This window comes from Mus caroli, chromosome 16 (genome assembly GCF_900094665.2).
Source record: "Mus caroli chromosome 16, CAROLI_EIJ_v1.1, whole genome shotgun sequence".
Classification (NCBI taxonomy): domain Eukaryota; kingdom Metazoa; phylum Chordata; class Mammalia; order Rodentia; family Muridae; genus Mus; species Mus caroli.
This window is the reverse complement of record NC_034585.1, coordinates 8464213-8484894: the sequence shown is the minus strand read 5'-3', so window position 1 is coordinate 8484894 and position 20682 is coordinate 8464213. Positions and strand designations below refer to the sequence as shown.

The window sequence follows — 20682 nt, the reverse complement described above, 5'->3', positions numbered from 1 at the left end:
ACAAGGCACTTTTCCGTACATCAGGCCTCAGCTTCTTATCTGCATTCTAGAATGTTTCAATTGGTTCTAGCCACAGGCACCCTGAGGAAGAGCTGGCACCGCTACTACCCAAACTACATTCTGAGGACAGAAAAGTCTATTCCCCTATAAGGACATTCATGGGGTGGGGTGGCATACCAGCTAGTAACTGTCACCCTTCTAAAATCTACCCCTCTCCTCCCACCCCACTCCTGGTAACAGTTTTCTTTTTAGAAGACCACATTTCAAATGTGCTGTGCAGAGAAAGAACTAGATCCATATATTTAATGAGTTGAGAGACTTGCGGATACAAAAATTACTGCCTGAGATGTAGGCTAGGGTTGGGCCCCTCGGAAGTATCAGGGCTTTGACTCTCAGCCATTCACTTTCACTCTGCCCATTTCATCAGATCCCTCCTTATGTCCAGGTTGTATGTGGCAAATAGAGACATGATGATTAATAATCACTATGGCTACTTACTACTTGCCACTGCAACTGTTACTTTAAGCAGTTTGACATACAAATCTATCAACTCTTGTTACTGTGTTCACAACTATGGCAGAAACAATGTATCAGAGAAAGGTTTTTATGTTGCAGATGCTTGCACATGAACTTAGCCAAACATCACAAAGATGTATGGCAGAGGAGGTTCTCACCTCAAGGAGGACAAGCGGCACACTGTCAAAGGAAGTGTTTAGGAACAAGATTATCTCCAAGACACGCCTTCCAAAGACCTGTATTCTTTAACCTGGATTCGCCTTCTAAAGTTCTCTGAACCTCCCAAACCACTGCCATTTGTTAAGTTTTAAACCCAGGACATGGCTGAGGTGCCAGTTTAGCACATCAAAGTGGACCTGGCCTCCAGGTTCTCCCAGCAGCCTCAGTTCCTACCTGATATAGGGTATGGCTGGCATACCCCACCCTTTACCCTGAACACCCCAGCCCAGAGGCTGGGCTGCCCTTCCCCCCAGGGGCTCTTTCCTATATAGTCCAGACATTTTGGTTACCCAGCCTTTTTGTACCTTTGGCCTTCTGGCTGCTGCACCTGGTTCTTTTCTTCTCTCCTTCTCCTTACCCCTTCCCCTTGGCCCAGTATTAGATTTTCACAGATGTCTCAGCTTCTGGCTACACTCTCCCACAAATAAACTTTCTCCTCCACCACACCTAGGGGAAATCACATCCTTTCCCTTCCTTTTTATTTCTTTTTCTTTCGTTCACAACTAGCTGGGGACAACTTCGAACATGAGCCTACGGGAGACATCTTATGTGCAAATTACAACATCATCTAACTTTCTCACCAACCCAATAACCCCAGGTATTGTTATTATTCTCATTTGACAGGTAGGAAAACTGAGGTGCAGAGAAACTAATTTTTGGTTGTGAGCCTAGCCTTTAACGGCTGAGCCATCTCTCCAGCCCAAGAAACTAATTTTTAAGATAATACCTAAAGTAAGTGGTAGTATTAGGATAAACCCAAGTAGCTGAGACACAAGTTCATTTGTATTTCTGTCCTAAATTGCTAGGACTTATAGCTGACTCTAGTTCAAGGTCATGGGACATCATCCTAGCTCTGTTAACCACACGAACATTTCAGGCTTACACTTATTGAGAAAAAAATTTAGCAACTTGGCAGACCCTAGGAATTCCCCTGTAGTGCTTAATAAATGTATCCTCTTTTTGGAGATCTGAATTTAACATTTTCCACCTCGAAATCTGGATTGCTACCAAGTGTAAGGGTTGTAGTCCAGTGTAACGGCTTTTGAGTTGGATAGATTTTGTCTTGCTCACCTGCAGCTGTTAGCTTTCAGGAGTTGTGTCTCTCTCTGAGTGTCAGTTTCCCCATCTGACAAGCGCAGCCAATGAGGTAACAAGCAAAACACAAAGTACTTAGGGCAATGCCTGCTGCCCAGCAAGAGAAAACAACAGTGACAGAATGACAGTGGCAATGTCCAGGCAGTCATGATGCCTTAAAGACTCGAGATTATGGTGGGCAGTTTGGAAGGGTTGCAACATAAAATTTAGGACATCAAGTTGAAATGGAATTTCAGATCAACAATATTTAAAAATTAACTGCTTAAGTATCTCCCAAATACTGCATGAGATATATTTATGCTAAACGTGGGTTTTGTGTGTGTGTGTTGGTTTTGTTGTTTTTTGTTTTGTTTTTTCCTATTCTTGTTAACCTGAAATCCCAAATTATGAAGCGGCCCGATGTGTGTTACATAAGACAACTACAGGCCTCAAAGCCTCAACCCCTAGTTTGTTCCAGTGCACGTTGGATCCTGACCCCGGGAGGCTCCCAGGAGGGGTGGCAATCTCCGTGTTCTGCCCAGGCAGCACTAGCAGCACCCGGAGCGGCCCCGCCCCGCCCGGCCCTCCTGGAGGGCAGGTTCCAGAAGCTGTTCCAGGCGGGGCTGCCGGGTGGTGTGGAGTCGCTCCCTCCTCTCACAAAACGTGCCCAGGCAAGGCCAGTCGCTCGCCATGTCCGCTGTGGAGGCGGCGGATGTTTTCCACAGAGCCCGGGGCAGGACCCTGGACGCGTTTTCCTCAGGTACTGCTTGGCTCTTCGCCTGGGAAGGGGGGCACTCCAGAGCTGCAGAACCTTCCGCGAGGGGAACCTTCCGGTCGCGGGCGCTCACTTCTATCCGGATCCTTTCGTGGGTTGCACACAGCACCCGGGACCATTGTCGGAGTTGTTCCTCCCTCGCGGTGTTGGGTGCAAGTTCGCTGGCCTTGACTTGACCTTGCAAACCACAAACTTAAAAAATAAAGCAAACAAACTAAACAGAAGCGGGGCGGAGGTGGCAGAGAAGTGAATGACTGGCCTGTCTTCTCTCTTCCTCCGCAAACTTCTGTGGGGCAGCTGACAAGCAAGGGGTGTGTCAGGGGCTGGTAATTGTAGTGAGATTGTATTTATATCCCGTTGCTTACTGTAACCGTAGAGAGGGAAGGCATTCTGGTACTGGTAGCGTTCTTGGACGTTGGGCTTAGATAATCTGACCCTGTCTTGCCTCAAAGGGAGCGTTGTTAACACATCAGAATATTTCTGTAACTGAGTGTGTGGGGCAGGCACATGCTGGGTGTTAAGCAAATGATAGGCTCGAGCAACTCAGAGGATACCGGATTGGTTCCTGTTTCCCTGTGTTTCCTTTGGATCTTTGGGGTTGATTCTTCTCTGGCACTTGGCTTAGAATCACAGGAACACTTGCCTTGTTATCCAGCCTCTAATTTGCCTGAACTGCTCTGAAAAAAGAATCAGGCTCGTTCCAAACCCCGGAGGGCCTTGGCACCTGCTCTCCTCTGCTCACCTGGTAGGACTTGGAAGTCTGGTACCTTCTCAGCCTTCACATCCTATTTTCAGGTTCATTTCCTCAGACTTACCTCTGCCTAGCTAGCCAAAGAAGATCAATCCTACAGTTCTCTGCTAGGCCTTTGTTTCTTTTCCCTCCTTGCAGTTCAAGGTTCTGCACAGGTGCGCACAGCCAAAAATCCACTGATGATGGACTGGGGAAAGTCCAGTCTGCAGTGTTGCCATTTTCTACAAATTTTAATGTGTCTTAGGTTTTTGTTTGTTTGTTTTCCCAGCCTATATGTTTTTGAGATGCCTCCTATTCTAAGTAGTTCTCCTTCCTTCCTTCCTTCTGAGCAGTATCCCATTGATTGTGCATACGTGCTGTATGTTTTGTTAATGGATGTGCTGAGTTTTACCAACTTGGTGTCTTTCTTGTCTTTGCTTCTCCAGATTTCTTTTTGCCACAGTGCTCTAGGAGCGACTGCCATGGGCTTGCAGGAATGAACTCTTTGTCCTGATCCTTAGATTGGCAGGAGAGCTGGGCAAGAAGACACTCGGCCAACCGGAAGCTCCCACAGGAAATTAGGGGGAGGAGAAACAAACAACTGAATGTGTATTCCTGCACTTGATGCCCTTCCAGGGTTCCCCTTTGTAGGCTGTATTCCTCCCTAGAAGGCCCTGCTTCTCCCAACAGTCTATATTCTTAGAGTCTGTTCCTAGATGGAGGTATCTGAGTGACAGTGGCTCTATCTTTTGGCTACTAAATGTTCCTCATAGTCTCTTTAATATTCATCCCATCCCAGATAATCCCTTTGAAAATGACTCAGGCATTTTCTTAGTTTTAGTATATTTACTATTACTTCCTTGGTCCTGACTGATACAATGACCATTTAGTTACGTGCTTTTCATTCTTGTAAACAGTATTATAGTAAGCCTTTTTGTACAACTGTCTTTTATAAACACATGGGAGAATTTCTTCAGAAGCAGGGATGTGGATTATAGAGTATAATCATCCTCAGATTTACCTTCCAGAAGTGGTGGCACACGGCTTTAATCCCAGCACTTGGGAGGCAGAGGCAGGCGGATTTCTGAGTTCAAGGCCAGCCTGGTCTGCAGAGTGAGTTCCAGGACAGCCAGGGCTATTCAGAGAAACCCTGTCTCAAACAAACAAACAACAACAACAAAAAAAAAGGCGGGGGGGGGGCTGTAACTGTTTGTTCCCTCTAGCAGACTGGAAGAGTTTCTTGCTATCGACTTCTCTCCAGTCTGAAAAATACCATGTTTCATTTACACTCTCTAGTAAGCTGGGAAGAATAGAGAAGAAAAGGGTGACAAATTTCCAGACCTCAAACTCCAAATCTAGGCATGGAGCCATGGCACAGAAGTAGGAATCCTTGGCACCCAATGGCCACCACAGTGGGAGGAGTTGGGACTGTGTGTACTGTCCATGCTTGATAAGGGGGAGAGCATTGACTGACATCAGAATAAGGAATAGAATCAATTGTATGAAATGGATTTGAGATACCATCTGGAATGCTGAACACTGGTCATTTAGAGAGGCAGGGATGTGTGCCACACAGTGGGAGTAGACAGTGCTGCCTTAAGATCTGGAGACATTATTCTGAAGAGAACAATGTACCCCTGTGGATGGTTCCTGTGCATTGTCTGTGCTGTGTTCCTTAGCATGTGTTTCCATTCAAATGAGTGCAGCATACAGCGAAGATTCCAAAACAGAAACAGTCAGAAATTATTGAAAAACCAGCAGCCAGCCTTGGCACCAAAGCCTGGCAGGAAGGCTTAGGTGTGTGTGTGTAGGAACATGGTATCAGATGCCACAGAAATGTACATAGTTGTGTTCATAGATGCCCCCAGGACAGTCAGTTACTGTGGGAAGTAGAACCTAAGTCTGTAGAGACAGATCTCACACCTCCTTCAAAGGAGTTCAGTTAACTCAAGCAGCTGCCCCAGGTTTACATTGCACTCATCCCCAGGAACTAGCTACCTGAGCAACAGAGCCTCAATTTCTCCAGGAGTTTGATAAGTGAGTCTCAGTTTCAGCCATCCATTCCTTGTTAACATAATCCGCTCTGCTCTGCTGATGAGGGCTCACATTCTTAAGGCGTGTTCAGATACTCATTTTAATTAGGCAAATTGATAATTATAGTTCCTTGACACATATCCTAATTAAGATTCTTTTTCATCTAGCATGTAACTCCCTTCTCAGAGGTTTCCCACATCTGTTCTGAAGGAATTCTGAAAGGGAGAAATCACAGGACAAAGGTGCTTTTTAAAATTGTATTTGAGGGCTGGTGACATGGCTCAGAGGGTAAAGGTGTTTGCCACCAAGGCTGACAACCTGACTTTGATTACGGGAGCCCACATGTTAGACAACTAACTGCCATAGGTTGTCCTCTCACCTCCAGGTGAGTGCCATCTGTCACCCCACAAAATAATAAAATTGAATTTAATTGTTCTAAGGTCCTAAACTTATTTGTTTTTAGTTTATCCTATCAGGGTATTTCTACCTTCTTGAGTAGCTTTCTTTAAAGAATTGTTTGGGCAACTGGAGAGGCTCAGCAGTTAAGAACACTTCTACTCTACTGGAGAACCCGGCTTCAATTCCTGGAATCCAAATCAGGTGGCTTACAAACACTTGTGACTGTAGATCAGGGGGATCTACACCTCTGCACAGGACCCAGACACATGTGGTCTGTACTCACACAGGGAGACACATACAGAGATAAAAAATAAAAATAAATTTTAAAAGAGTGCATTTTAAAAATAATAAATAAAAGATTGTTTCTCTAAACGTTTTGCACCTCTGCAGCTGCCTTGTAGGAACTGATGGTTTTTGTTAATTCTGAACATTACTCAGTTTTCCCTGTAAATCCTCTCACTGGTGAGAGTAAGTGGATTCTCGGTAGAAATAATCAAGTTTAAACAGTTGCAACAGGGCAGGAGATGAAGTGAGCGCTTCAGCTGTGCCTTTTCATTTAGGACAAATTAGTTCTTTCTTATTTGATCAGGGATCTGTTCAATAGAAGCTGTGGGAGTGGACAGATTTGGCCCAACAGCCTAAATCGATCCCGAGTTTAATCCCAGTAGCTGAGCTTTGGTTGGTTGTGGAAGGCCCTGTGGTGATAACTGAGCAGTATGCAATTAACCAGGGAAGCTGGAGCTCGGTGACTGTTGATTGACTAAGTGACTGTAGCCAGTTAAATTGTTTCTTGTGTTACTCACTTCAGTGCTGCTTGGCCAATGCTGGAGCTCTCAGTGCTGGCTCTAAGAGCTGCCTACTCACAAGTCATTTTTGTTTTGTTTTGCTTTGATCAAATAACAGAGCTAAATTCAATTGCCCAAAGGACGTTCCCTCATGATAGTCCCTGTGAGTAAAGAGGAATGTTCCTCATTGTAATTACCAGCTAAGGGAACTGGTCAACAGTGCACATTCGCACGGTTAAAAAGGGCACACTTTAAAAAAAAAAAAAAAAAACTAATTTTTAAATGAGTTTATTTGAGAATGGCTCTAGCCGAGGCTGGAACTAATACACCTCCTGCCTCAGTCTCCCTAGTGCCTGCATGACTGCTGGGTACCACCAGAACCTGGCTGGGTTTCTACGTTTAAACACTTCATTGGGATCTTATTTACTGTAACATTCTTTCCTATTGCGCTTACAGCTCGTTTTCAATAATGTTCCAGAGTGATGCAGGCATGCAGTACTTTAACGCAGTATTCTGTCCACCTGCAGTCTGGAAGTGTCCCTACTCCTACATGTCGCGGGTGCCACTACATTCCTGTGGAGATAAGTATTATTTGGACATTTCCTGTGAATGGAGTCATATGTGGCCCTTTCCTGGTTGGCTTCACCTCAGAATGCTTCAGAAGTCATCCGCACTGTAGCGAGTAGCTAGGGCTTTGCCTCCTTTGCTTCATCCCACTTAATGTGGGAATAACCAAATTTGTGTGTCCATGCATTGTTAAATATCTGGATTCTTTTTATATTGATGGGTATTCATTAAGACACTGTTTAAGTGAGTAGCTACTATGAACAGAACAAGGGTTTAAGTTTTTTTGTAGGTTTGGAATTTCTGGGTCATGCAGTAGCTGTGCTGCTATTTTACCTCCTGAGCAGCAGTGCCTGTGAGTAACCCAAGGAAGAAGGGTTTCTTTTGGCTCACAGTCAGAGGTATAGTTCTTCACGGCAGGGGCATGGTGACAGAGGGGTCTCAGCTGTGGCAGCTGAAGGCAAGGCAGCCAGTGTATTGCACCCATATTCAGGAAGCAGAGAGAGATGGACAATGGATGCTGCACTCGGTTCTCCCCCCTTCTTCAGTTCAGTGCATTGAGTGGTGTCGTCTGTATTCAGAGTTGGTCTTCCCTCATCAGTAAAACCTTTCTGGAAATACCCTCATAGACACACCCAGAGGTGTTTCCACAGTAATTCACTAAATCCAATGAAGTTGATTAGCCATAACAAATAGTGTTGAGTTTTTATGTACTTAATGGTCACTCAGAAGAAATACTTACTAAGATCATTAGCTATTTTAAAATTGTGGGGTTGTTTGTTTGTTTGTTTTTTAATAGTTGAGCCAAAAGAGTTCTTATTTCTGGACCAGGCTCCTTTCTTACTGAATGTATGATGTACAGACGTTGTCTTCAAAACAGGTTTTAGGTTATGATGAAGTGCAGCTGATCAGCTTTTTCTTTTATCATGTCCCAGCTACAAAATATTTCTTTCCCTAAGTTGCAGATCACAAAGACAGCATTTAATATATTTTATGGTAAGAACTCTTATTTAAGACAAGAAGTGTTTTCTCTTTTAAGTTCATAGGGAACCAGTGAGATGGCTTACTGGGTAAAAGCACACTCACCCTGAAAGCCAGGTGACTGGAGTTCCATCTCTGGAACAGACAGAAGGCTGGTTATTGTGGTAGACATCTGTACCCCCAGCACTCCCACAGCGAGATGGGAGACAAAACCAGGAGAATTGCAGACCATGCAGCTTGGCGGCCAGGTATCCTGGGACATACAGCAAAGAAAAAACAAGAGAACCAGCCTGAGAAATAGGTGCAAGGCAAGGACTGACTTGCAAAAATCATCCTCTGACCTCCTTAGGTGTGCTGTGGCACATGGGTGCCCTCCCCAGTAATAAAGTAAGTTAAAGAACTTAGTTTACACGGCTGAGGATGGAACCCACTCCCCAGGCATGGCAGGCAAGGGCTCAACCAGTGACCTTCCCTCCCAGCCCCTCAAGGTGATGTGTCTCTGTGACATAGAGGAAGGGTTTAGTTATTAGGAAGCTCTCATTGTTGCTTTCTTTCCTACCTATAGTTAAACAGTTTAAAACAGAGAGAATGCACTGTAGCTTTTCACATTTCATCTCATGAAGACCATAACTGCACACTGATTCACCCGTCCTTTCTAGGGCAGGCCAAGCACCTGCCTTGGCCTGAATGTATAGATAGACCTGATGTGACATTTCTATATATAAACACCAATGAAAGAATTGTGAGACCCCGACTTAGAGCATTTCTCCCTGGAAGGTAAAGCCCCTGGACGTTCCCCAAGCTTGTTTTCCCTGATCTCTAAAACTATAGCCAGAAAGAAGCTCTTTGTTCTCTATAGCCAGCAAAAAGCCTTTTTGTTTCTGTGCCTTACAGCCAGAGATGCGATAATTGTAGGAAGACCTACAAGGACATGGAGATAGACACCAGAGAGGAGGCTGCAGCTCACTCACCAGAGAGGAGGCTGCAGCTCACTCCCCCCCCCCCNCTCCTCCCAACTCCTCCCAACTCCTCCCAACTCCTTCCAACTCCTCCCAACTCCTCCCAACTCCTCCCAACTCCTCAGCTAGCTGTTAAAAGCCTCCTACTGTCACCGCTTGGGGTCGAACTCCCCAGCCCTGCATGGTGGAGGGACTTTGTCCTCAGCTAGCTGATAATAAAACCTCTTGCAGTTTGCATCAGGTGTGGTTTTCTCTCGAGATGTTGGGGTGTTGGCCAGTTCATCCCGGGACTTGACCGGAGGCCCAGCATTGAGGGCCTTACAGAATCTTTTCCAGTTGCGCATATTCCCCCAGCTCACCCCCCATAGACATGTAGTCAATTAAAAAGCAGTTGGGAAGCACTCTGTGGGGAGTTCTTAGATTTAAATCTTTTCCTTTCTGACATTTGTCTTCCAAACACCCAATTTCATGGTGTTTTATATTTCCCAGCTCACGTTTATTGAGGCTCTCCCCAACACTTTCCTCTTCATTAGAGACACACTTAGAGTTGGAAACAACTGTCCATGTTCTTCTGTTTCACACCTGTCATTGAACCAGGCAACTTCTAAGTGAGCAGCAGCACCAGCAGACTGCAGACAGGTCACAGGCAGCATGTGCTGAGCCAAGCAAGCCACAAGGGCCTGGCGCACAAGTGTGTATCATGCAGGAGCGTGGAATGAATACCAGCAGCGGCTAGACCACTAGCTGACCTCTGAATGCCATGGTCGTTTTCAGAAAGCTTCCAAAGTGCTAGCCAGACCTTCCAGGCACCCCTGGATTTCTGTTCAGAGTAGAATTTTCTTACAGGGAAGGCTGACAGACAACTTTTATGTCTATGCACTGCCCACATTTTAACTTTGCCACATGCTTCAGTGAGAAAGGGGCATTGATGTAGAGCTGGAGCAATGGCTGTCCCCAGCCGCCTGGGAACGCCTGCCTTGTGCCCCTCCCCGCAGGCAAGTTTGGTGTATGGATAGGTCAGACACCTAGGGAACAAATGGCCACATTCTGTGCAGCCTTCTTTAAGAAAAGAAAAACAATTCTTTCCATCCCAATACCACCTGGCCTCATGTATAAAGTGCGTGCAGAGAGCTTGGTGGATATGCCTGAAGGCACAGCTAACCATCACACACTGGCTTTGGTTTATGCTAGCTTCCTGTACCTAGGGCACCAAGGCATTTCATGGTGTAGGTTTTTATCCTAGTGAATGGACAAGGCCATAGACTATGATGACAAGTAAGTCCTTCACCTTTGCTGCCAAGTGACCCTGGTCCAGAGCAAGGTTTTTACTTGCCCAGGCTGCTCTTTCTCCAGGGTTTTCCAGCCCATCTGTTTACCCGAAGCAGAGGGACATTAGTGGTCTTTGTGTTGTCTATCTCTCCTCTGTTTAAATTATCCCTGGCCTTGTGTGTTCCTCCTTGAGGGCACACTGACTTTGTCTGCTCTTCTGCCCAGTTGCCACTACAAGCACCCTGGCCACCCCCAGGTCACCTGGGACTGACCCAGTTCCAGTAACTTTATGCATGCACTCTTGCCCTGCCACTTCCTCAGTGACACCGTGGAGCTGTTGGGGGTTGTTTTGTCCATGTTGTTTTCTGTACTGAGGTAAAATTGAGGGCTTCCCACATTCTGGGGGTAGATCTTTCCCATGGGGCTACCCCCCTAGCCCCAAGACAAACTGCCTCAAACGAGTTTGGGATCTGTCCCCCGCACCCTCTCGGCCCCCACTAGGTTTTTCTCTGTCTTTCTCCCCTGTGCCATCTCAAGGTTACAGTTGAAGAAACCTGCGTTGCTCATCTTTTATAACACTTAGGCCTCAACACTTGCTTTAACCCCTCCTTTCCTTAATTACACTTAGGGCAGATTGCAATGCACTCTCTCCTTAGGATTCTGTGGTCTTTCCTACTTCTGGACATTGGCTGGTGGTCAAACCCACTCAGGAGTCATGTGATGGTGTGGAAATAGATGGGTCCCTGCACGTGTTTCTGCCCCACATATTGTGCATTCTCTGGACAAAAGGAAACTGAAACCAACGTGTTAGACAGACCATTAGCGTTCCTCACACCCACACTGGACAGCCATGCAGTGTGCACTTCTCAGAAGCACTGCGGGATGAAGCCTTCCCATCAGATAGGTGCCGTCAGCTGGAAGGACTGGTATCTTCTTTCTGTATTCAAGGACTCTGCCTTGCAGGTGCCTTCAGGGCTACGTCTGCCCAGAGGAGGCGCCACTTCAGGTCTCCCTCAAGCTCCAGTGAGCCAGCAACTGCCAGCATCTTGGTGGGGAAACAGGGACATGGGCAGAGGCCAACCAACAGCTATCCAAAACAGGCACCCCAAAAGGTCCTGGAAATGTCTTACTGTTCGCCAATAATGCTAAGAGTCACCTGGCCAAGAAGTCTTGGCCTGTTTGCTGTCTTGCCTCCAAAGAATTTGGCAGGCCTTCACTTTTGGGTGGTAAGTGTGCCAGCCAAGCTATGACTCAGACGTCTTTGTGTCTCAAAATCATTTTTTTGTTGTTGTTGTTTTGGGGTTTTTGTTTTGTTTATTTGTGCATTTGAACTAAAATGTGGGTAAATTTGTCCTGGTACCTGGGACAAGTAATTTAGCAATTCTGCAGATTGTTCTTATGGTTAATCCTGTGGGGAGAGAAGTCCCTGAAGACCATTTTTAAATTACTTTTGGCGTACCGTACAGCTCACCCTTTGTAGGTGTGTGGTCTGTGCCCTTTATCTCATGCACAGAGTGGTGCAGTTGTCTCTGCAGCTCACCTTAGATTCCTACCTTCCTGAACAGAAACCCTGCACCCTTAGAGCTGCCGGCCCCTGGGCTCTCAACAGCCATCCCGGAAGGCATCCTACCTACCATATACAGCCTGGGTATTTTATGGTGAGGCTGTTGTAGAAAGAGTCCCAGAGGAGTGAATATTGTTTAGCAACCTTTTTCCCCCACTAAAATAAGATTAGTCCCCCAAGAAGAAAAGTGATTTGCTGAAGACATTTAAATTGCAGTTCACTATGCAGATTGCTGCCAGGGGGAGCAGCAAAAATTGTATTTTGCTGGCATTTGCTCTTTAGCCTAATAGCCTTCAGGCAGCCGTACGGCCTTCCTGTCGTTGCAGTTTTGTAACCAACACAGAATCCTTGGTATGGGAAAGGTAAGGGTGTTGGGACAAAGCATTAAATACTTATTCTAAAATGTCATCAGCTGATTTCTGAGTCACACTGTATGCCATGGATCAAACTCCAGGAGTCTTGTCTGCTAAGATGAGAGTCAAGGAGACTGATGGTGATCATGGGGTCTACAGGTAGCCCACACTAGACCATTTGCTCTATGCCTAATTCAAATGCTTTGCATGTTAACTAACTCTCCATAAGGAGCTGCCTTTATTCATTGTCACAGATGAGGAGACTGAACCCCAGAGAGGATAAGGAGCTCGAATGTGTTACAGTTTGTAAAGAATAGAAATGGATTGGGGCATAAACTCTTGAAACTCAGATTCTAGGCCCCCAGGCAAGAGGGTAGGTCATGGTGTGGTCTCACCCCAGCCTCCTGTTCTGCCTTGTGGTCATTTGCCTTACTCTTTCCAGGAGTGTGTCCCTCACAGGACCCTGTTGTTTGGTATCAGATAACAGCCTCTTCCTGCCCACCTTTCCCCATGGCTGTTCTGTAAGGCCGTAGAGGACAGGACCAGCCTGGGCAGGAAGACTAGGGCAGGTGATGAAGAAAAGGAATGTTGCAGTTGGTTGGCTGTGTGAACTTACGACATGATCCCAAGGTCTGTAGACTGAGAGTCTGGGGGGTGGAGGAACTACATTAGCAGAAACAGGTCCCCAAAGCTTTGTGATATTGAAAGCTTAAGGCCCTTCCTTCTGTCTCTGCTCCGAACTCTGTCTCTGTAACTCCTTCCATGGGTATTTTGTTCCCCATTCTAAGAAGGATCAAAGTATCCATACTTTGGCCTTCCTTCTTCTTGAGTTTCATGTGTTATGCAAATTGTATCTTGGGTATTCTAAGTTTCTGGGCTAATACCCGCTTATCAGTGAGTGCATATCATGTGTGTTCTTTTGTGATTGGGTTACCTCACTCAGGATGATATCTTCCATATGTACCCATTTGACTAAGAATTTCATGAATTCATCATTCTTAATAGCTGAGTACATTGTGAAAATGTACATTTTCTGTATCCATTCCTCTGTTGAGGGTCATCTGGGTTCTTTCCAGTTTCTGGCTGTTATAAATAAGGCTGCTATGAACATAGTGGAGCGTGTGTCCTTAACTGCCCCACCTGGGGATCCATCCCATATACAACCATCAAACCCAGACACTATTGCATATGCCAGAAAGATTTTGCTGACAGCACTCTGACATAGCTCTCTCTTGTGAGGCTATGCCAATGCCTGGCAAATACAGAAGTGGATGCTCACAGTCATCTATTGGATGGAACACAGGGCCCCTAATGAAAGAGCTAGAGAAAGTACCCAAGGAGCTGAAGGGGTCTGCAACCCTATAGGAGGAACAATATGAACTAACCAGTACCCCACAGAACTGTGTCTCTAGTTGCATATGTAGCAGAGGATGGCCTAGTCTGCCATCAATGGGAGGAGAGGCCCTTGGTCTTGTGGAGATCATATGCCCCAGTACAGGGGAATGCCAGGGCCAGGAAGCAGGAGTGGGTGGGCTGGGGAGCAGGGCGGGGGGAGGGAGGGTATAAGAAACTTTGGGGATAGCATTTGAAATGTAAATGAAAAAACATCTAATAAAAAAATGCCTGAATGAATGAATGAATGAATGAAAGAAAGAAAGAAAGAAAGAAAGAAAGAAAGCTAGCTTAAGGCACCTGGGGAAATAGCCAGGATGAATGGAATGCATGAATTGTGAGTGAAATGCATCAAGTGTAGAGATGTTGGATCTAAGATGCTGAATCCCAGAAAAATAAAGCTACTGACTATGCTCTGTTCATTTTAAAGTTAATTCTTTGGCTATCTAATCACATGTTATTTTGAGTTTGCTAAATTGACAGGAGTCAACACCTTGGATTCTTAAATCTTTATACTCTGTAATAATGTGAGGTAGTCCTGCTGAGGCCTTTTAATCACACTATTCAGCTAAGGTCTTGTGTGCCCAATTTGACCAAATTCCATTTAGAAAGTGTGCTGGTTTGCATAAAAATGGCCCCCAGAGGGAATGGCTCTACTAGGAGGTGTGCCCTTGTTGGAAGAGGTGTGGTTTTGTTGAAGGAAGTGTGTCACTAGGGCATTTGAGTTTCTTAGCGGTTTCAAATACCCAAGCCAGGCCCAGAATCTCACTGTGTCTTCCTGCTGCCCAAGGACCAGTACATAAGAATTCTTAGTACCTCTCCGCGCCGTGTCTGCTTGCATGCCCTGGTGTTTCCCATCGTGCTGATAATGGACTTTTACCTCTGAACATTAAGCCAGCCCCAGTTAGATGGTTTCCTTTATGAGAGTTGCCGTGGTAATGGTGGTTCTTCTCAGCAATAGAAACCCTAAGACAGGAAGTATGATTTTTCCCCTTTATGAAAATTAAGAGATCTGTTTATTCTACCTTCAGCTATTCAAGGGTGTTTCTAAGTAGCATATCCTGATGAGTGCATACATTGTTATAGCATGCGACACTAAGATACAGTGACACTCCTTGGCCTTTTTCTAGTCATGGGATAAGAATAGTGATTTATCTGCTTTGGGGATTGCATATACTGTAGTCAGTGACTGGCAGACATAACAAAGGATCCGTGATGTTTCTAATTTTCAGTATATATTAAAAGTCATCTTCCATTAACAATTGACAAATATGCCCAAAAGGTAACAAAAGTGAGCAAGAAGAAATACATTAGTAGAAACAGGTCCGAGAAGACATCCATCCACTTTGTGATACTGAAAGTGCAAACTATAAAGAGAATTGCAGCTTGAATGTCTGTTTTTCAGCAGGATTTAACACATAAACAATCTCAGAGGGAAGCTTAATAGGGAGGCAGTGTGCAGTTCCTACAGGCTTTTAAGGTTCACCCTATGTCAAGCTGCCTTGCACTTTATTAAACTGATGAAAATAATCTCAGAGGTTCTTTCTGTGCATGGTTTATTATACCCGTGATCCACTGTTAACCTGTCAATTTTGCAGGATGCTTGCCATGATAGTCTCTTACCAGGCAGCAGAAATTAGACATTGCCAGGTCTTGTAACTCTGTGTGTAGCAGATGAATCAGATTGGTAAATCAAAGCTTTGTCTTTAAAACATATTTTTAAATTAAAAGTTTGATTTAGAAATTGGTGACAAACTTGAGACATTGGCATGTGACTTCTGTGTAATCTCCATCAGTGGTATGGTCACCCCATCTAAGCCAGGGTGTGTGGTGGGCGGAGTAGGCCATTTGCACCTGCTTTTGCTCCTTGTAGCATCTCTGGTTCTCCTCTTCCCCACATTGAGCAAAATAGAAGAGTTTCCATAGAAGGGAGCTAGATGGAGAATTGGACATGTATGAGCTAGAGTAAGTTCAGGGGCATGGAGAAAGATCACACAGCCACAACCAATCTTTGGCAGGTGTCTCATGAGCAGTGAGGCCAGATTTTCCAAGAGAATTAAATCCATATATTTTTTTCTTAAATTCATGTGTATATATATATATATATATATATATATATATATATATATAATTCTTAAATCATTCATATATGATCTTTAAATTCTCTCTCTCTCTCTCTCTCTCTCTCTCTCTCTCTCTCTCACACACACACACACAATTTAAGTGTTGGCAACAGATTTCAAATTTTGTAAACAGTGTGTGGGTCCAGCAGAGCACATCTGCTAGTCAGACCATGAGTTTGGCATGTCTGGAGGAGAAGCTGGGTGTCTGGGCAGCAGCCGTACCTTGAGTCAGCCCCATGCTGTTGGCAGTGACTGTGGGTATCACAGACGACCGGGAGAAAGTGCTGGACCTTGCCAGCTTTATTTTTATGCATTCATCTCATTTACTGAGTCTCTCCGTTCCAGGAAAACTTTTTGGAGACAAAAAATGTCTATATGGAAATCAACAGCTTTGGGGCAGCCAGGAGCCCCTTCCAGGTTTGTGCATCTCTCCAGCCGCAGATACTCAACTGCTCATGGGCAGAAGACATTAGCTGTATGACCTTGAACTCAAGGCCTGAAAGTACTAGCTAGCTTTCAGTATCACTTTGGTTGAATAAAAAGCTGACTAAGTCAACTCTTAGAATATTCTCATACCTCTGATAGCCTCTGTGGCTAAGCTTTCCAGCTTCCTGTGGATAAAGGGGCTTAACTTTGCTCTGTACTAGAAAGTCAGCAGCAAACTTGAAGTTTGCATGAAAATCTAGGCCTGGGTTTCGTGTGTTTGCTTGCTTGTTTTAGTTTTGGAGATAGTGTCCTTATAGCTTAGGCTGACCTTGAACCTCCTATGTAGCTGAGCCTGACCTTGAATGCCTTATCCACTGCAGGAATTAAGGTATGTGCCACTACCTGGCCCAGGGCTTTATGTTAGTGTCTGTGCCTCTTGGAATGCTTGCCTTGTGAGATTATGATCCCATCTTTGTTGTTGGCTAGCCTAGTGAGTTCATTGTGATAAAGAGCTCCCCAGATGCAATGTCTGGGTGGGGGATGGAGGATAGGGGTTTGAGTCATGCATGGTTGTAACACACCATTGCTAGGAGACCCTTTCCCCTGATGCCTTTGATGCCACAAGTCCTCATGCTGTGAGCTCTTAAAGAACCAAGGATGGCCCCTTGCGGCATAGCTACCTGAAAACTCACATGGTCTTCATCTGACACCTCCAAACTGGCCAACACCACGTTTGATGCTTATGAGGGGCTGTGAGATCTGCTGAGCCTAATTCCTGACCTGGGAACTGTGAGACAATAGCCTTGGGCTGGCCTAAGCTGCTATGTTCCCGGTAATTTGCCATTTAGCAGTCCAGAGCTAACTGAATTTATTAAAGAATGGGTTAGAGAGATGGGTCAGTAAATAACATGTTCTCTAAGACCTGAGTCTGAGTCCCCAAATCCCATGCAAACCTGTACATGTGTCTGTAATCACAGCACTTCTATAGAGGGGCAAGAGGCAGCAACAGGAGAATCCTCAGAAGCCCTAGCCCCACACCTGGCTTATCGGAACAGAAAAATAGCAGAGACCCTGTCTGAAGGTGGAAGGCAAGGACTGGTTCTTGAGTTTGTATACACATACATACACACACAAACACACACACAGAGAGAGAGAGAGACAGAGAGAGAGAAACAGAGAGACAGAGAGAGAGACAGACAGACAGAGAGAAACAGAGAGACAGAGAGAGACACACACACACACACACACACACAGAGAGAGAGAGAGAGAGAGAGAGAGAGTTACCATACACACAAGAGTTAAAAATTACAATTCCGTTCATTATGGACATTTTTATACATGAGTATCTTATGTCTTCCAACTAAGCAAATGCACACTTTACTATGTGTAAACACTGTGCTGCTGTGCGTGTATGGGAGACATGTCCTTGCTTATGGCTGTTTTCATTGTAAGTCACAGTGTCGAAGAACAGAAATGTTAGAACTAGGGCCAGTGTGAGACAGGTGAGTGAGTAGAGGCGCTTGCCACCATGTCTAATGACCAAGTTCAATTCCTGAGACCCACATTGTGGACAGAGCAAGCTAATTCCCAAAGGTTGTCCTGTGCCCTCTATGCACAAGCTCACATGTGTCATTTCCCAGCAACAAACTGTAAATAAAATATAATAAAGTATTAGAGCTCACTAGTCACCAAAGAATTCTTCACTTAAGCCCTTTCCAATTCAAATAGTGTTGGGTTAATTTTTAAAAGCAGTTTTGAATGTGATAATTAGATAGTCATGGACAATACTGAGAAATGTTTAGGACCAAATACCTAAGCTAAATAAAGTCAGGGAAAAAACAAAACAAAACAAAATATAATAATAATAAATAATAATAATAATAAACCCAAGTGAGGACGCCTCAGACCACTTGGGAGAGAGAAGAAAGCAGGTGGGGAGGGACCTAGGAGGGAAAGTGGACAGGGAGAGGAGTGTGGGGAAGAGGGCAACTTGATCATTTGGTACTGGGTGAGGGAAAAGGACTGAAGCCCCCAGGGCCAACAGAAAGAATTGAGACAGGCAACCTCATGAAGTAGGAGGTTGGGGGGACCCTCCAGAATGCACCAGAGACCTGGGAGGTAAGAGACTCTCAGGAATCAAAGGGAAGGACCTTAAATGAAATGCCCGACAGTAGGGAGAGGGAACTTATAGAGCCCACCTCCAGCAGGAAGACAGGGCATCAAGTGAGGGATGGGGTTGTCATCCCACAGTCACAATCTGATCCATAATTGTTCCTGTCTGAAAGAATTACAGGGATGGAAATGGAGAGGAGCCTGAGCAAAGGGAGTTCCAGGGACAGACCCAAAGTGGGATCCAGCTCAAGGGGAGGTCCCAAGGCCTGACACTTACTGAGACTATGGAGCGCTCACAAAAAGGGGTCTATCATGACTGCCCTCTGAAAGACCCAACAAGCAGCTGGAAGAGTCAGATGCAGATACTTACACCCAACCAATGTACAGAAGCAGCTGACCCCTGTTGTTGAATTAGGGAAGGCTGAAAGAAGCTGAGGAGAAGGGCAATCCTGGAGGAGGTCCAGCAGTCTCAATTAATCTGGGCCCCTGAGATCTCTCAAACACTGGACCACAAAACAGACAGCATACACCCACTGATATGAGGCCCCCAACACACATACAGTAGAGGACTTCTAGGTCTGTGTTAATTCAGAGATGATGCACCTAACCTTCAAGAGAATGGAGGCCCCAGAGAGTTTAGAGGTCAGGTGGAGTGTGGGGTAGGGGCATCCATGTGGACACGGGGTGAGGTGTGGAATATGGAGTAGTTGGAGGGTGGATTGGGGGGGGTGGGATATGGAGTGTAAAAAATAAATTAATTTTTAAAAAAAGAAAAAGAAAAAGATACAACCCCAAAATACTACAGTTAAAACAAAAGGTTCTCCTTAGAGTGGTGTTTCAGTTTGGGAGAAACTGCCCCTTACCCAGAACACTGAGTCTCCTGCCAGCCAGGGTCCTTGGCTGGTTGCAGGCCAACTATCCTCAGATGTCAGTGGGCATGCATCAGTGAAGAATTCAACTGACTCTGCCCCATTACGTGTCTTACCCTCTCCCTGCTGATGTTACTGGTTCCCAGCTCGTCACAGTAGCCCACCAAGACCACTCTTTACCCTGTACAACATCCACTGTTGCCAACGCTTCCTCTTTCTCCCTCAAGCCTCTATTTCCAGACAGTTCTCCTTAATTAGACTTGTCTAGCATTTACCCCCTAAGTCTCTAAGATAGTCTGCTTAGAGAAGTTAGTGGGGGCAGGGGGGCGGGAGATGGGGTGTCTACATGTGTGTTTCTCAGTAATGTCAGAAGTTCTGATTGTAAATCAACTATGTTGTGTCTTGAGCTGCTCTGACTCGCTTCCAGAGGGTCTGGAGAAGCTGGGTTTTCCTACAGTGGGCCGTAAATAGTAGCTTCACCCTAGATAAGATGCTACAAAGGTCATCCTGGAGGTATCCTAGGGCATGTCTGGTCTCTGGAATTCAGTTTCATCCTGTAAAACTCTGCTGTTTGAGGGATAAAGGAGATGGGTGCTCTCAGAGCAGCCATCCTTCCAGGACGAAGTTTATGTAGCCCCACACCTTTAATTCAACCTGTTCTTTAATAACTGGAAGCAACAATGACTTTTCCTTAATATCTCTTAATATCAATTGACTCAAATCCCCAATAAAAAGGCATAGGCTAACAGACTGGTTACGTAAACAGGACCCAACATTTTGCTGCACATAGGAAACCCACCTCAGTGATAACGACAGAACTACCTCAGAGTAAAAGGCTGGAAAACAAGTTTCCAAGCAAATGATCCCAAGAAACAAGCTGTAGTAGCCATTCTAATATCAAATAAAATTGACTTTTAATCTAAAGTTATCAAAAAAGATAAGGAGGGACACTTCATACTCATCAAAGGTAAAATTTAAATATGTTCAAATTTGCTCTTTGTGTGTGAACATAACTGGAGGTTAGAGGACAGCTTTTGGGAGTTCATTCTCCCCTTCCACTGTGGGATAAGGTGTTGAATTCAGGATATCAGGCTTGTGTGGCAAGGACCTTTATCTGCTGGGCTATCTCTTGCCAGGTCCGTTTAAAACACAGATTCTCACCATGTGCTCAGGCTGGCCTCTAATTCCAGATCCTTCTGTTTTCATGCCCAAGTGTGGGGTTTGCAGGCATTATTGCCGTGCAGTTGAGCTATGCAGCATTCAAATTGAGGTGGCAATAAAGACCACAGCTCCTGAGAAAAACTCTAGAAGATGCTTTGCAAGTGCAGAGCCCTGAGCTAACAGTCACTTAATAAGATAGATACATTCAAGAATGAATTTATGAAATTCCTAGGCAAATGGATGGACCTGGAGGGCATCATCCTGAGTGAGGTAACCCAATCATAAAAGAACTCACACAATATGTACTCACTGATAAGTGGATATTATCCCAGAAACTTAGAATAGCCAAGATATAAGATACAATTTGCAAAACACAT

At 45.1% G+C, this 20682-nt stretch overlaps 1 protein-coding gene across 1 annotated transcript in view; it reads left to right on the top strand.

Annotated features, from left to right (window-relative positions):
• The first annotated feature begins 2394 nt into the window (after positions 1-2394).
• Cpped1 (calcineurin like phosphoesterase domain containing 1) overlaps positions 2395-20682 on the top strand; it is a 103313-nt gene continuing 85025 nt past the window's right edge. Inside the window, exon 1 of the mRNA XM_021185343.2 lies at positions 2395-2569. Coding sequence (XP_021041002.1) covers positions 2500-2569 — 70 coding nt within the window. The 5' untranslated portion in view covers positions 2395-2499. The remainder of the gene's footprint in view (positions 2570-20682) is intronic.